The sequence below is a fragment of the Bathycoccus prasinos genome (genome assembly GCF_002220235.1).
Source record: "Bathycoccus prasinos genomic : Chromosome_8".
In the NCBI taxonomy this organism is placed as follows: domain Eukaryota; kingdom Viridiplantae; phylum Chlorophyta; class Mamiellophyceae; order Mamiellales; family Bathycoccaceae; genus Bathycoccus; species Bathycoccus prasinos.
The window spans coordinates 411,432-427,105 of NC_024001.1; the positions used below are offsets into that span (position 1 = coordinate 411,432).

The window sequence follows — 15,674 nt, forward strand, 5'->3', positions numbered from 1 at the left end:
CTCGTTATTATTTTCTACTACGTAAACTAAGTGCAAACGTTGACGACGCCGCTCGCGGCGAGGAGCCTCAAAATCATTCGCTCGTGGTCCCAGGCGTGTTGCGTTCGACCGGATCTCGGGGCGACTTTCCTCCCGGTGAACCAGTACGGTTCTTTCCCACCGGAATCGGTGGTGAACCCGTACACGTCGACGGTTTCGCACGATCGCGCGAAGGTTAACACGGCGTGCATGCCGGAAGTCATGTATTCCCAGTCTTCGAAAGGGCCGAATCCGAGTCGGACGAGTTCTTCGCGCATTTTTTTGAACGACTGGATGATTGATTTTAAATGCGCGTCGTGCATTTCAATGACTTTCCGTTTTTGTCGTTTGGCGAGGCGCGAGATGAGTTGTTTGCGCATGGCCGGAAACCAGGCTAAATAAATGAGCTCGTCGTTATCGGGAGGGTGTTTCGAGGCGGGTTGTAAACAACACACGTCTTTGCTCATTTTGTAACTCAACACCCGATGGGTTGCTTTTTGACCTAAACTGGCGTTGAACTTGGCGTTGTTGTTGTCTAAAACATTAATTCGAACGACGACGTCGTGTTTGTCGATGTATTGACCGTACTCTTTGGCCATTAAAGCGCCGCCGTTGCCTACGATGGCGCACGTTTTCTTTCTCTCGATGCCGGCTAAACTTTTCCCTAATTTCGCGTCCATGGTCCCGCCTAATTTCCACGCCGCTTTTCGAATCGAGTCATTTTCCGAGTCTAACTGACACTTGGACAAATCTTCCAAGCACGCAATCAACGCTTCTTCGTCTCTATTCTTCACGGTTGGATTCGCGCTCGATTCAACTTTCTTCGTCCTCGGCCCGTTTTCCGTTCGCACTCTTACCGTCCCTTTCGTCGCCCCGTCAATCCTTGACACCCCAACGTACCCCGCTTTTGCCGGCAAAACCTTACCCTCTTTCTTCCTCAACCCAATCTGTTTCGAGAACCTCGGCAACATCTCTTTCGGCGCGTTCGCGCACTTCGCGTTCCCTCGATGTATCGCAAACGCCTTGGGCATGTTGCTCGCCTTCCTCGCCGTTTCCTCCAGCCTCACCTCTCGTTCAATCGCAGCGTTCTTCTCCATCGTCGCGACTTCGTACCCGTCCGCTTCTTGATTTTCCTCCTCGTCGTGCATTTCCGCTTTTTCGTTCTCTTCTCGGTACTTCAAATCCGCGTTCGCGTCCGCGGCGATTGTTTCGTCCTCCTCCTCCTCTTTTTCTCCTCCTCTCTCGGAATCATCGTCATCATCATCTTCATCCGAAACAGTATCATCATCGGAACCACCGCCGAATAATCCGTGCGCGATCGGTTCAAAGACGTGTTCGTGCACTTCTTTCTCGAACGAATCCAAGAGCGTTTGTTTCCCTTTGCCTCCGCTTCTCTTGGAATACGAAGAAGAAGTAAAAGGGGCGTCGTTTTTCCCTGCAGCGCTGCTCCCTCGAAACGTCCACGTTCCGCAGACGAGACAGACGACGAAGACGAAGAGGACCAAAAGCATCATTTTTTTGCGTTTGTGCACGCCGGTGGTCCCACTCGCAAAGCGCGCGTTGTGTGCGCTCCCGTTGGTTGTGAAAAACGACCCCCGCATGATGCCACCTCTTTCTCTCTCTCTCTCTCTTTTCCTTCGTTGAAGAGGTTTCCCGAAGGGAAAAGTGTGGAGGAAAAAAACCGATTTTCTTCATTAAAAGACGCCCCTTTGAACGCCGTCTCGCGCGGCCCCCTGTGGCCTCTGCGGGGCGTGAAAGAGAGATTGAACAACAACAGCGAGACTTTGACGAAAGAACATTTGTCGCGTGCGTCCCCAAAAGCGGCGTCTTTAAGAGAAGAGATGCCTTTCTCGGTGTCAAAAATCCCGCAGTTTCTCTTCTTTTTCTACGTGACTGTCGTGAGTTTAAATCTGTTCCAACTGTTCTTTCCGGGACAATGCGAGGACGGGAACGTTGGGGAAAGGAAGAAACGTGCGTGCGTGTTTCCGAGTTTAACCTTGGACGCGGATTTCCGCGTCCACGCGTACGTGTCGGAGACGAAAAACGAGAGGAAAGTGTTGGAGGAAATCATATCGAGGAGGAATAGGAGGAGGAGAGAAGAAGAAGAGCGGGAGAACGAGGATTCAGACGAAGCGGAAGAAGACAGAAGAGCGTTTATGGCTGAATTTAACGGTGGAGAAAAGAAAAGGGAGGCGCGAAGAGTCGCGAGCGCGAACGCGCGATGGGGCGCGAAACATGTGGTCGAGAATATTACGATTCCTTTGCGAGAGTTTAACGTCCGAGAACGAAACGGGACGATGCTGTTCGCGCACGTGTTTATGACGAAGATTGGAGATGAAGATGAGAGTGATGGTTACGAGGATGAAGCGCCGTTGAGAAATGAGCGGGACGTGATTTGGTGGGAGAGCGTGAACGTGCTCAAATACGCTCGGGTCGGCGAGAGGAGGAAGACTCAAAAGTTGATAGGAGGAGAGGATAGTATTAAGAGTAGCGGTAATAATAGCAGTGGTGGTGAGAATAGCACGACGACGTCGACGGGTGCGTCTGGCAATGGTAACAACAGCGTGGCTAAGAATAATAGCGCGAGTACGACGATTTTGCCGCATTTGCGACCTCACTTGCGAGTGTTGAAAGTAAAATCGCCGTTTCCGTTTTTCGCGCACGGAGCGCCGATGGATATTGGCTTAAGAATGCTGAATTACGAAACAAGATCGTACAGGCCGTTGGCGATGATGGACGATATTTCCATTTCCAAAAGAGAGTGGCGACAGTTGAAGATGATTGATGCGAGAACGGATTCCTCGGAGGAAGACGAAGATGAAGATGCGTATCCGGACGACCCAGTCATCTCCTTGCTCATACAACCGCTCCCACTCGGTGTGTATCGTATGTTACGTAACGTAGAAACAACGCTAGACCAACTCCAATCGACCATGGGTTTCACCGACGACGATTTAGATGAAGTGCGAGAAATGGTTGTCGGTCAAGATTGGCGATGGTTAGTCGCCACGTTTATCGTGAGCATCATGCACTCGTGGTTTTCATTCTTAGCGTTTAAAAACGACGTCGGGTTTTGGAAAGGGAGAACAAACGTGGAAGGGTTGTCGGTCCGATCGCAATGGTCCAATTTTATTTGCTCGACGATCATCTTTTTGAACATTTGGGAGTCGCGAGGGACGGCGTCGAGTATTATCGTTGTCGAAACCGGCATCGCCGCGTTGCTCGAATTATGGAAGTGTTGGAAGTTTGTCGCAGCAAAGAGAGCGAGGAAGAAAAATAACGAAGAAGCTTCAGAAATGCAAAAAGATACCGACGAAGCCGACGCGAAAGCTATGAAGTGGCTCGTGTTTGCGGTGTTCCCGTGCGTCGTCGGGTTGTCGATTCGGTCTCTTTTATATCATGAACACCGCTCGTGGAAAGCGTGGTTCCTTCGAAACGCCGCGAACGGGGTGTACATATTCGGGTTTGTCGCCATGACACCTCAGTTGTATATAAACTACAAGTTGAAATCCGTCGCACACTTGCCGTGGCGCGCGTTCATGTATAAAACCTTCAACACGTTTATCGACGACGTGTTTTCGTTTGCGGTGGCGATGCCGTGGCAACATCGCATCGCCTGTCTCCGAGACGACGTCATTTTCTTCGGGTACCTATGGCAGAGATGGATTTATGGCGTCGATAAAAGTCGCGTGAACGAATTCGGTCGCGCGTATGATGACGATAACAAGGACGACGACGAAGGTAAGGAAAAAGAAGAAAACGAAGATGAGAAAGAAACAAAGAAGGACAAATAGCTAACGAAAATAGCGAATGAAAGGTTTGAGAAACGCGATGACTAACTAACTCTCTATAATTTAAGCTCCTCTCGTTCTACGCGCTATTTACACACGGACGACGCTATTTCGTCCATCGTCAGTGGGTTGTTGGTTTTGCACGCGATGTAAAATTGTATCTTCGAGAACGCATCCGGACGCGTTCCTTTCCTTTCGCAGTTTCCCCGCGGAACTAATTTGTCGCCTTCCCATTCGCAGCGCACGGCAACGTTAGGATTCAATTGATTCCCTCCTCCCGCTGATACTAAAACTGTATTATCATCTATCGCGCACAAGTCTCCACCACTTCCATCTCTTTTTACTTTCAAAAAGCATCCTCTCTCTAAAACTTCTCGGCGAAACGTTCCTTCTCCGCAGCTCTCGCAAAGCGCTTCGTCTTTATAGAGCAACGCCAAAGGCGTGCTCTCGCCAGGAGTATACGACGCCCTCTTATCGCGAAAGATGAGTCCGTCGCACGCAAACACGTACCCTCCAAAACTCTTCATTCTCGCGCCTTCGTAACACATCCTTAATTCATTCACCGTCGCGCACGAAAAAATCGGCGCTGGAAACATGGGATACTCGTGCCCGTCGCGGCTAACCGCGCACGAGTCGATTTCGCTCGCAAACTTACTTTGCAACCAAAAGCTCCGAAACTCCACGTCACATCCGTACGTCTCCGCGCCATTCCACGCCATCACATCTAGCACCACAAAATATCCTCCTCCGTTGTCGTCGTTTGCGTTTCCCCCATCTTCCTCCATCGCGTCGTCATCTCCGGCAACCGCCGCGTCCCCTACTCTTCTCCTTTCGCCGCCGCCGTACACGCAATCCAATATACAAAACGTCTCCGAATTACCTCTCGTCTGAAAACTCCCTCCTGGTATTGCACTTTGAAAGTACTTCTTCTTATTTTCCAGCGTTATTCTCTTCCCGCGCGCATCGAATGCACTCGTCCTCCCTCTCGCGGCGATCACCGCGCACCGTTTTCCTCTCGGTTTCGGTTGGCAGAGCCAATTTTCCCCTAAATCCGTGGGCACATCCGTCATGTATTCCGGCAGTTGCAATTCACCTCTTTCGGTTTTTTTTACATCGACATCATCGTCATTACCACCATCACCAGTTTTTGTTGTTGTTCTTTTCATCCGTTTCTTCTCCTCCTTGCGTTCTTCTCCTTCGTCGTCGTCCACATATTCCTCTCCTCTTCCTCTCTTTGTTTTTGATTCCGACTCTTCCTCCTTCGACGCTTGGACGACGATACGTCTCGCGTGGTCCGCGAAATCTCGCCTCGCATTGTCTTGTCTCGAGAGCGCATCGCGCCTCTGTTTTTCTTTCGACACGCGAGACGAATACGCTTTCTTGAGAGACGTCCGATGATTTTGACGCGATGATGATTTTACATCATCATCATCTCCGGGTGGTTGTCCAACGTTCATTTTTGCGCAATCCGTTTTGTTGATGAAATCGTCGCAAACGAAACAATATCTTATGGACGACACAAAATGCGAGAGAAGAAGAACTGGTCCATGACGCGAGCACAGAAGAAGACTTTTCGAATAGGAACACCAGACAGAGAGTGGGAATTTTCAATACACGACTTTGTATATGTACTCTTTGTCTTTGTAACGAAGCTTTCCACTTTTATTTTACCGAGTATTGCTGATGCCCGTGATTTTGAGATTTTGAGAAAAAGAGGAGATCTTTTCTTTTTTCATAAAAACGCTTAATTTTTGGTTGTTAAAAAAAAGCTTCATTTAAAAGCATCTCGCATGCGCGCATAATATAAAGAGCTCGAGAGACGAGAGACGACGCGTACCTTTTATTGCTTTTGTTGTTGAAGAAGAAGAAGAAGAAGAAGAGAGACGATGAAGACGAGGACGACGAGGACACAGCAACCCTCAGATCGAGTGGTGACGTTTACGAATAAGAAACGAAATTTGGACATGAACCAACCGCAAATCACGGCGTTTCGATGGATCAGAGAGTGTTTCCGTTTTCGAGGGACGGTGATTCCATCGGTTTTACCGCAGATGGTGTTGGCATTTTTGATTGGGATCTTCGCGAACGCGCTGAAGATACAGAGATGCGGGGAGAACGTGATGGAGGATAAGGAGTGCGACGTGGCGTTTAGCGTGGAAGGACACACGTCGGTGGCAGTCGTGTTGTCGTTTTTGTTGGTGTTTCGAGTGAATTTGGCGTACGAGAAATGGGACGAGGCGAGAGAGGCGATCGAAAGAGTGAGAGACGGAGTGAGGAATTTGAACGTCGCGTTTTGCTCGTTCGTTTGCACCGCGTCTTCTGCTTCTTTTGCTTCAATTGGCGATAAAGATGGCGATACCGTTGGAGCGAGTACTGATACCAAAAAAGAAGAGGAGGAAGGTTTTTTCGTTTCGGGGACGACGAGGGAACAACAAAAAGAAGAAGGAACGCCGCAAAAAGACGTAAACGAGGACGATCGCAAAGAGCTCGCGCGATTGAGTCAACTTCTCTTTGCGTTTTTTCGAATCGCGCTACGCGAATCGCGTATTGGATACTCGGATGACGTTCAGAACGCGGACAATTCGATTGGAAGCGGAACGATATCGGCGGATGAAGTTGTGCGATACGATCGCGCCGGGAAACCGTCGCTGCTCGATCTGCTTCAAGATCCGGTAGAGATTGAAGCGTTCGTACATCTCGAGCCGTTTAATCGCGCAAATGCCGTAGTGCAAAAGATTCTCGATATTGTTGAAAAACGCAGACGACTTGGTCAAGTGTGTGAGCGAGGTGCTTTGGACATCTATCGCGATTGCTCGGGTATTCTCGCCGGCGTGAAGACGTGCGAGCGCATCACAACGACGCCGACACCGAATAAGTACGCACACATGTTGACGACTTTGCTGTTCTTTTTTGTTTACTCGGCACCGTTTTGCTTCACGGCAACGTTCGATTGGCTCACACCAATGCCCTCGGCTTTGCTTGCGATGGCGTTTTATGGTGTCGCTGAAGTTGCCAAAAAGATGGAAAACCCCTTCGGGTGGGAAGCGCCATCTCACGATCTGTCGCAGTTAGGCGCGGAACTGTTCGAAGACGTCGCTCGAATTCACGAGAGTAGAAAGATACTCGTGCAAAAACGTGACGATGAAGTGGAGAGCAAAGAGAAAGCTGAAGATGCGCACTCCTCTCAAAGAGCCGGTTTGCAGAGATACTTTTCCGCGCTAGGCAAACACTACGCGTACGTGAGCAGTAATTCGAGTATGAGCGAATCTTCCGAAGATACCAATCGAACGCAACCGCTGTTCCCGCCTGGAGATGCGTGTGTATCTATGAAAGCTGCAAAGTTGGTGGTAAATCGAGAAGTTCGTGATCGAGATTTACCTCCAGTCGATCGCGTTCGTCGAGGCGACGGCTTCGTCGGGTTGAAGTCGTCGTCATCTTTCAAGATTGACTTTATCCTTGATATTTTCCAGTGGCGCGATACAATCTTACCTGATGTTATTCCACAAGCTGTACTCGCAATAGGACTCGCATTCTTTGCACAAGGTGCAAAGTACCTCTCCTGCGGTTCCCAAGTCAAGGATGCTTCCGAATGTTTGATCGCTATGGATCCCACCGCGCACGGTATTGCCGCCATCGCTCTTGGTTTTTTGCTCGTCTTTCGAGCGGATTGGGCGTACGATCGATACTACGAAGCAAAAGAGTGCCTGGGTCGCTTGCACGTTGCTTTGCGGAATGTAAATGTATTAACGTCGTCTTTTATACGCCCGATTGATTATGAATGTGGGGAAAAGCCATCGGAAGGGGATTACGAGTACGTCGTTCAAGGCAAATCGACGAGGCGAAGTAAGGACAAATTCGAGAAGGATTTGAAAGCTTGCGAAGAAGCTAGGATGGAGATACTTCGTTTAACGAACATCGCGTATGCGTCTGTACGTATTCAGGTTCGCGAGTCTCGAGTCGGCGACGAGTTTGGAAGGAAGATGACTGCTGAATCTATGTTGACGGAAGACCCCTACGGATGTCCGAAAATACAAGAGTTGCTCGTTATTGATAAGGATGTGAGTACAACGAATGACCCGTCCATTGTGGATGCAAGCGTGTTTAATAATTCGTATAAAGATATTCCCATACCTTCAAGGTGTGCGTACGCATGTCTTCAAATCCAAACGATTGTTGAACATCAGCGCAGACTCGGGAACGTCTGTGAACGCGCGGCGTTTGAAGTGTATCAAACGCTGGAGGAGACGCTTGCAGCTACGCGAGCTGCAAACAGAGTGGCAACAACACCCGTTCCACGTGCATTTACGCATTTGTTGCAACTGATTCTCTTTTCTTTCGTCTTTACGGCGCCGTTTGTGTTCGTCGTCACGTTCAAATGGATTGCGTTTATCCCATCAGGTATCGTCGTCATCTCTTGCTACGGCATCAACGAGATGGGCACGGCCATGGCTGATCCATTCAACTGGACGAGTCCCTCCCACGACTTGGGCGATCTTGGTAGACGGTTGGCGCGAGAATCTGCGCAGATCCACGACTTCAAGCGTATTTTCCTTGGAAATATTCGAGAAGCATCTCTGGGAAACGCCGGGGGCCGTGATAAGGCTTCCAAAGTCTCGGCATCAGAGGAAGCGCCGGTGCTCGATAAAGCCAAAGTCGCGCAAACTATCAGTAGCGGTGGCGGAATCGCTTCGAAGCAGTCCGTCGACCGTAAGGAAGGTTTGCGTCGCGTGTCCGAGAAGCTCTTCAACGACATTGCACAGAAAGAATCATTCGCCGGTATAGCGTCCACGGAGATACACGATATCTCAACCTCGGTACAACGACGTCGTTTGACGTCCATGTCATTCTTCACTGATCTCTTCGCGTGGAATAACACTGTCTTGCCGGGTATTCTGTGGCCAACGATATTTGCAGGTCTCCTCGCTGGGCTCGCAAACTATACGAAAGTGAAACAGTGCGGTAAGAATGTGACGTCGCATCAAGACTGCGCATTCGCCTTCAGCGACACGGCGCACTCCGTCTGCGGTGGCGTTATCGGCTTCACTCTGTGTTTTCGCGCCAGCATATCGTACTATCGATACTACGAGGCGAAGAAATTTATGGGTGCTTTGTGCGAAGGTGCGCGAAACTTCGCATGTGGCTCCTTAGCCTTCCTCAGACCGGATTTGCCCGGTGAACTCCAGTATGACGGAGACGCCTATAAGGCTTCGACAGCGTTCATCAGCTCTGTGGAACTTCGCGATGAACTCAGAAGATTATCGAACTGTATGTTTGGTTTCATTCGACATATCGCGCGCGAAACGCGATGCGGCGTCCGAAAAGTCGGTGAAGTTCAGAGTACGAATATTGATTTCAGTCAATTAATTCGAGAAGATCCGCGAGGAAATCCTTCGCTTGCCGTGATTCTCACGGAAAGCGAAAAAGATTTCATGTGTGGAAAGCTTCCATCGTCTCGGCCAGCGCTTGTCGTGGCCAAGTGCCAGAAACTCGTCGAAGAGGCGCGCAAAAGAAACGATATCTCCGAACGCGGCGCTTTTGATTTGTATGACGATCTCAACGATTGCTTGGTTGCGTGCAATAATCTCGAACGAATCAGCGAGACCAAAATGCCGTGGATATACTTACATCTGTTGAATTTTGCTCTATTTGCGTTCGTTTATTCTGCGCCGTTTATTTTCACTGCTGGTTTTGGATGGTTGTCACCGGCGCCGGCTATGCTGATTGCGATTGCTTTTTACGGCACTGCGGAAGTAGCGCGCAATATGGAGAATCCATTCGATTACGATACCGATGGTCACGACATTGAGGCCGCTGGTTTTGCACATTTCAAAGAGTCGAGAACATTTCGTGAAGTTACGTTCGATTTGGCTTTACCTTCTGCGGTATCAGATATTTTGAGTTCAGGTAAACATTCGCAGAAAATCCCTCCCCATTCGGCAACCGATGCGCTGGTTGACGTTGGGGTTGGTAAACCTTCGAACCTATGTCCTACTTCTCCCACCACGACGGATGCAAATAGTGGTGATATTGAATCAGGTCATGTTCCCCCCAAAATGCCCGAGACCAGTTCTGATCTCTCGAATGTGCCGATCACGGGTGGAAAAACTGATGCGGAGAGTCGTTCCCACGCTCGCGTATTCCGAGACGTCTTTAAGTTTCGTAACACCGTATTGTCGAAACTCATTCCGCAGTGTCTCATCGCTGGGTTACTGGCATGTCTCGCCCAAGCAGCAAAGGTATGGAAATGCGGCGCAGACGTCAGAAATCCGAGCGAGTGTCAGGTAACGTTTTCGAAAGATGCGCATACAGCCGTAGCTTCCATATTGGCATTCGTCATTGTGTACAGATTTCGATACGCTTATGAGAGATACTATGAAGCTAAAGTATCGCTTGAAAAACTCAGACGTTCTTTGAGAAACTTGAATATGGGAACGAGTGCTTTCGTGAATCCGCAACTGTTGTTCATCAGTGACGGTGGGAAGATGACATCGCTGTCAGACGCAACCGCACAAAGTACAACAATTCGCGTATCTCCAAGGGCACATGTTCTGAGGTTAACAACATTATTTTTCGCCATGGCGCGTATATATCTTCGCGAATCTACTTTAGGTGTTGGCCCGAATGGCGAGCTCATTCATTATGACGATACGAACGTCCTCCTCGCCGACCGTTATTCCGGTTCAGGCCCCAACCTCGGTCGATTATTGGATAAAAATATATTTGAGTCCGAGAAAGAGGATGATAAACTCCACGATGCTTTGCTTAAAATTGACGATCCAGTCGGACGATTGAATTTCGTTGCGACGAGGTTGCACGCGTTCGTTGAAAATCTTCGAGTTAAGAGATTTGTGTGCGACCGTGGCGCCGCGGACCTCCACAGAGAGACCCGGCAAGCGTTATCTGCAGTCGTCAGCTGTCATCGTGCAGCGCACACGCAAACGCCGCGAGTTTTGGTTCACGCGATAAATGTGATTGTCTTCTTCTTCGTTTTCTCGAGTCCTCTCCTTTTTACCGCGAGCTTTAAGTACGCCGCGTTTTGGCCGGCTACTTTGGTCTCGCTTTGTTTCTATGGAGTTCTGGAAGTTGGGGAAAGGTTGGAAAAACCGTTCGGCTGGATAAAACCAAACCACGATTTATCCGTGTTCGGACAGAATCTCTGGCACGACTGCGAAGCGTTGCACGACGTCATCGACAATTCTGGCGATCAATGCCCGGATTATCAGGCGATTATGCGAGTGAAACAATCTGTATCGCCAAAGTTGACGCGTTCAAAGACGGAGGAGGCTGGCTTGTCCAAAAAAGCTACAGAGAAGAAATCTCCCGTTCTCGCGGAGCTTTGCGAGTCTGTCACGACTTCGAAATCGGACAGCGCGGCGGTAAGAGTGGAAAGGGGCAGATTTTACTTCATCTCTCAGCTCTTCGTAATGCGAGGCACGATATACGCAAACTGCGTTCCCCAACTTCTTGCCGCGGTGTTTGTCGCTTATTTTGCCACGATTCTAAAAGAAGTATCCTGCGGGAAGCTTTCGGATGCCATGAACACAGGAGATTGTTTTGTATCATTCGATTCAACAGCGCATCGACTCACTGGAGTAGTGGTTGGTTTTGCTTTATCGCACATTGCCCACGTTGCTTATCGTAAATGGTACGAAGTGCTCGTCGCTTTGGATGATATGTACGATTCCGCCCGGTCAATAAACGTCATGGCAGCAACCTGCTTCGGACATAACAACGGCAACACATCCGCAAAAAAGAGTTCAGCAAAACAGCGTGGGCTCTTTACTGCTCGTAAATCTGCAACCGAGGAAGAACTGTCCAAGCAAGAAGCGTTGAGTTTCTTCTTCAGCGTGGACAGCGTGAATAAAGGGGGAGTCAATCCTAACGTCTTGCGAGAACGCGTTCGGCGTCTACTCGACCTTGCACTCGTCTTTGCTCGAAGAACTATGCGCGACCACCGGCTCGGTGTTCCAATGTATTCGCAAACTGCCGGCAGTGATATCGAAAATACGAGGAAAGCGGGTGATCCTGCAGCCAATTTTGATTCGACGTTCACTCTGAAGCCTCTCGATCCGTATGATATTGCCGACTCGAGCGTCGGAGTACCATCTATTGCAGATGTTTTCACTCACATGGGACATGACGCAAAACTTAAAGATGCCATTCTAGCAACGTCGCACCAAAGTCGAGCTTCAGCGTGCGTCGCCGAGCTGCAACGTACGGTGGAATTCACGCGTAAAAATGCTCTGGTAAGTGACGAAGCCGCTTTCGATTGTTACAATCACTGCGAGAACTTTCTTCAGTCTCAGACGACTATACTCCGAGTCGTGGACACGCCAGTTCCTACGTTATACCGACACATCGCGCTCACCGCGCTATTCTTCTACGCATTCTCGGCACCATTCTCGTTTGCCAGTACTTTTGGATGGCTCTCGCCGGTACCGAGCGCGGTATTGGTGTTGGGATTTTACGGTGCCGCAGCAGTGGGAGAAGAATTGATCGATCCTTTAGCGTGGTCCACGCACGCACACGATGGAAATAGAGCGAGTAAACGTGTCTTCTTAGATAACGACGTCATCTATTCGGCTTAAATATATTCATACGTGAGGCTTTTATTTATTATGCGCATAATACGGAACATTTTTTATTGTGAACGACCCGGTATTTTAATACATTACAAATTATTATTCTTTAATCTTACGCCGACATCTTTCGTCTCTTCTTTGCTTTTCTACGCACGAGCACTCGTCTGCCACCAACCGTCCTCTTCCTCGCTAAAAACCCGTGCCTTCGTTTCCTCACTAGATTCGACGGCTGATACGTCAGGTGCGTTTTGCACCACATCCCGTTGTTGTTCTCTTCGTCCCCAAAGTTCTCCTCTGTACTCGTCGAAGCCGGAGGAAACGCTATTTCCAGCCTCCTCAGCGCGTCTTCGACTACATCAACATTAACGTTGTTCACTATCTCACGGCTAATATTCTCGTCGTGCACAGATGGAATCGCCGCCCCGGCGACGACGAAGGGCATCGCTATCCTTCCCTTTTGTTGCTCTCTAGTGTTGCTGTTCGAATAACTTGTCGTTGCATCTTGCTCCGAGCACCGAGGACGAAAAAACACCATCTCTCGCGCGCTCATCGCGTCGACCACCGCGCAATCCAAATGCTCTCCTTTTATCTTCCTATTTCCTTTTGGCGTCGTTGCGCTTCTCGATGGTGACGACGATTGGAATTCCGTCCTGACGTTTAAATTCTCCCGAGTGGGGACGAAAGTCGTCGTCGAATACCACAACGAAGAAGAAGAAGAAGAAGAAGAAGGACGAGGCGAGGTGGTGCACGTCACCATCGCTCGTTGCACAACACGCGCGACAACCCCTGCCGCGCGTTTCGTCGTCGTCGTCATGGTGTATATTTGTTCGCGTTTTTCCTGCGTTTGATTTTTATGAAGTGCTTCGAGTGTTGGGTTTTTGAAAGAGGATGTGCTCTTTTTAGTATTATTATTAGGAATTCGTTAACTACAAAAGAATATTTACAATTTGTAAACGAAGACACGCTTGCTAGAAAAGACTACTGTATACGCAACACCATTCAGAGAGACTACTTCGTATCGCCGTCGTCTTCGGAATCTCGAATGACTTTCGTGCCTGCTGGAAGCTCGACGTCAGGGACGTTGAGCTTTTTGGAGGAGGCGGCTCCTGATACTTTCGGCGCGACCGTGCCTTCTTCGTCATCGTCGACGGAAAAGCGCAACATACCGTCTGCAGTTTTTAAGATTTCTACGTCGTCGCTGGAAGATGCAGATGTAGAGGCTTCGCCGGCTTCCCTTTCCGCTTCCGTGACCTTGTCGCGCGCGGATTCAACGTCTCGAGACATTTGCTCTTCCAACGCCGCCATCTCCTTCAAAACCTTCTCGGCCGCTTCTTTCTTCGCGGCTTCGATGGCTTTAGTGTCCTTCTCTTCAATCACAGATGATGATGCTGACGGTTTTGGCGATTCCTCTTTCTTTTCTTCTACTTTCTTTGTTTCTTTTTTTTCTTTCGTTGGTGTGTCAACTTTCGGCTTTTCCATCTTGGGCATCTTGGGCATCTCAGGCATCTCTACTTTCGGAAGGTCAAACTTAGTAGTTTCGACGGAAGAAGTCGACATTTGACTCACGTCAACCTTTCGTAACTGTCGAGCAGCTCTCTTCGCTGATTTCGAGAGCACTGGAGAGAGTTCTTTGAACACCGGCGTCGCGGCGAGGACGGCTTCGTTGGCGATGCTGGTGGTTTTCTTGAACGTTCTCTTCAACCTTTCTTCAAACTGCTCTTTATCGGAGAACGTTTCGTTTAACTTCTTTGAGGTGATGCTGGCAACTTCTTTCGCTTGAAATTTCGCGTCGAAGAGAACTTCGTCTGCGTCTTTGTTCGTAACACCTTTGATCGAGTCCAAAGTTTCCTTCACCAGATAAGTAAATGCTTGGAATCGCTGCTTGGAGCCAACTCTATTCGTCCCATCCCTTTTCTCTTTGTTATTCAAATTGGCGATGTTCGCGTTCGCTTCCGCCTCTGCTTTGAGACGTTCGAAGACTCTTCTGACTTCCTCGGTTTCGTTGTCAACCACTCGCGGCGTCGACGGTGGCGGGCTGGATGCAACAGCCGGCGTCGAGACGACTTCAGATACAACCGATTGTGCCACCACTGGTTCAGACACAACGGGTGGTGGTGGTGGTGGTGGCGGCGGCGGCGAGGGTCTCGGCGGCGGCGTTTCAATCGCCGCGGCAGATCGAATGACCCGTTCCGCCTTGAGCGGAGGCGGAGGTACCGCCTCCGCAACTGTATTACTACTGCTACTTTCAATTCCGTCGCCTCTCCACATCTTCCACGCGTTCTGTATCAAGATAGTCGCGCCAACCGTGATGGCAACCACCACCGGCGTCGACAACCCTTGCATACTCGCAACGACCGCAGAAACAAACGCCGGACTCCCTGTACCTGCCCACACGACAAGCGTCGCGAGATACATGGCAATTCGGGACGTCACAAACGCAAACGCCGCGCCAACCGCAGACGCCCCGGTACCAACCGCGCCGACAATTAAAGCCGCAACTCCAGAAAGCATCCCAATCATCCCAGACACCACTTCTTGCGACGGCGCACGCATCTTATTCAATAAAATCCACGCGCACTCCGCCGTATCCAACGCGCCGTCCGTAACCAACAGTAAAGTTTTAATCGCGTTTACGCTCACAATTTCGCACCCTCTCTGCACCGGCGCCAAGTACGGAAACGCGATCGACAAGTCGCTGTTCGCAATTAACGACGCGAATACGGTCGCCAACGCGATGGCAACTATAGACTTGTACGGCTCTGGAACGTTCTGAAACAACCCCGTTTTGTTCTCGTTCTTTTCGCCGCCAGATCCGCTCGTCGTTCGCCCCGAAAACGAAGAGGAGGCTTTGGTAACAATCATGCCTCTCCTCGAGGATCCTCTGGAGACGACGAAACACTTCTTCCGTCTATTTTTGTCGCCGAGTGCAAAAAACGCCACTTTTGTCGACGTCGTCGAAGTGATCTTCGTTCTCTTCTTCGTGTTCATCGTCGTTGTCATCATCGCCGCGTCGCTGTTGTTGTTCTCAACCTCGTCCTGGACTTTGATCGTTTTTCTTCCATTGGGGAAGATACTCCTCCCCAATGCATTGAGTCTTCTTTTGTTGCTCGACGGTAAAGACGACGAGGAGGAGGAGGTGGACAACGAAGAAGAAGGGGAGGAGCACCAGCGCCGGCCGAAAGGAATTTGATGATGTCGCATGGGGTGTGTACTCTCGAGAGGTGAGCAGCGTGTGTAAAGGCGTTTCGAATTCAACTTTCAAATGCTACTTGGTCCTATTACT

At 49.7% G+C, this 15,674-nt stretch overlaps 6 protein-coding genes across 6 annotated transcripts; 2 read left to right on the forward strand and 4 right to left on the reverse strand.

The window, feature by feature from the left end:
• Nucleotides 1-26: 26 nt before the first annotated feature.
• Nucleotides 27-1,619, reverse strand: Bathy08g02300 (unknown protein; the record flags this gene model as incomplete). The annotated part of the gene is made up of 1 exon (XM_007511679.1): nucleotides 27-1,619. The coding sequence occupies one exon, from the start codon at nucleotides 1,617-1,619 to the stop codon at nucleotides 27-29; it is 1,593 nt and encodes a 530-aa protein (XP_007511741.1).
• A 240-nt stretch (nucleotides 1,620-1,859) lies between these two features.
• On the forward strand, nucleotides 1,860-3,812 carry Bathy08g02310 (cleft lip and palate transmembrane protein 1-like protein; the record flags this gene model as incomplete). Its single annotated transcript, XM_007511632.1, has 1 exon — nucleotides 1,860-3,812. One exon carries the CDS (start codon nucleotides 1,860-1,862, stop codon nucleotides 3,810-3,812), a length of 1,953 nt encoding a protein of 650 aa, XP_007511694.1.
• An 83-nt stretch (nucleotides 3,813-3,895) lies between these two features.
• Nucleotides 3,896-5,266, reverse strand: Bathy08g02320 (predicted protein; the record flags this gene model as incomplete). The annotated part of the gene is made up of 1 exon (XM_007511536.1): nucleotides 3,896-5,266. The coding sequence occupies one exon, from the start codon at nucleotides 5,264-5,266 to the stop codon at nucleotides 3,896-3,898; it is 1,371 nt and encodes a 456-aa protein (XP_007511598.1).
• A 429-nt stretch (nucleotides 5,267-5,695) lies between these two features.
• Nucleotides 5,696-12,397, forward strand: Bathy08g02330 (membrane protein; the record flags this gene model as incomplete). Its single annotated transcript, XM_007511478.1, has 1 exon — nucleotides 5,696-12,397. One exon carries the CDS (start codon nucleotides 5,696-5,698, stop codon nucleotides 12,395-12,397), a length of 6,702 nt encoding a protein of 2,233 aa, XP_007511540.1.
• A 106-nt stretch (nucleotides 12,398-12,503) lies between these two features.
• On the reverse strand, nucleotides 12,504-13,205 carry Bathy08g02340 (unknown protein; the record flags this gene model as incomplete). The annotated part of the gene is made up of 1 exon (XM_007511752.1): nucleotides 12,504-13,205. The coding sequence occupies one exon, from the start codon at nucleotides 13,203-13,205 to the stop codon at nucleotides 12,504-12,506; it is 702 nt and encodes a 233-aa protein (XP_007511814.1).
• Nucleotides 13,206-13,399: 194 nt separating this feature from the next.
• Bathy08g02350 (unknown protein) lies at nucleotides 13,400-15,592 on the reverse strand (the record flags this gene model as incomplete). The annotated part of the gene is made up of 1 exon (XM_007511512.1): nucleotides 13,400-15,592. One exon carries the CDS (start codon nucleotides 15,590-15,592, stop codon nucleotides 13,400-13,402), a length of 2,193 nt encoding a protein of 730 aa, XP_007511574.1.
• Nucleotides 15,593-15,674: the final 82 nt, after the last annotated feature.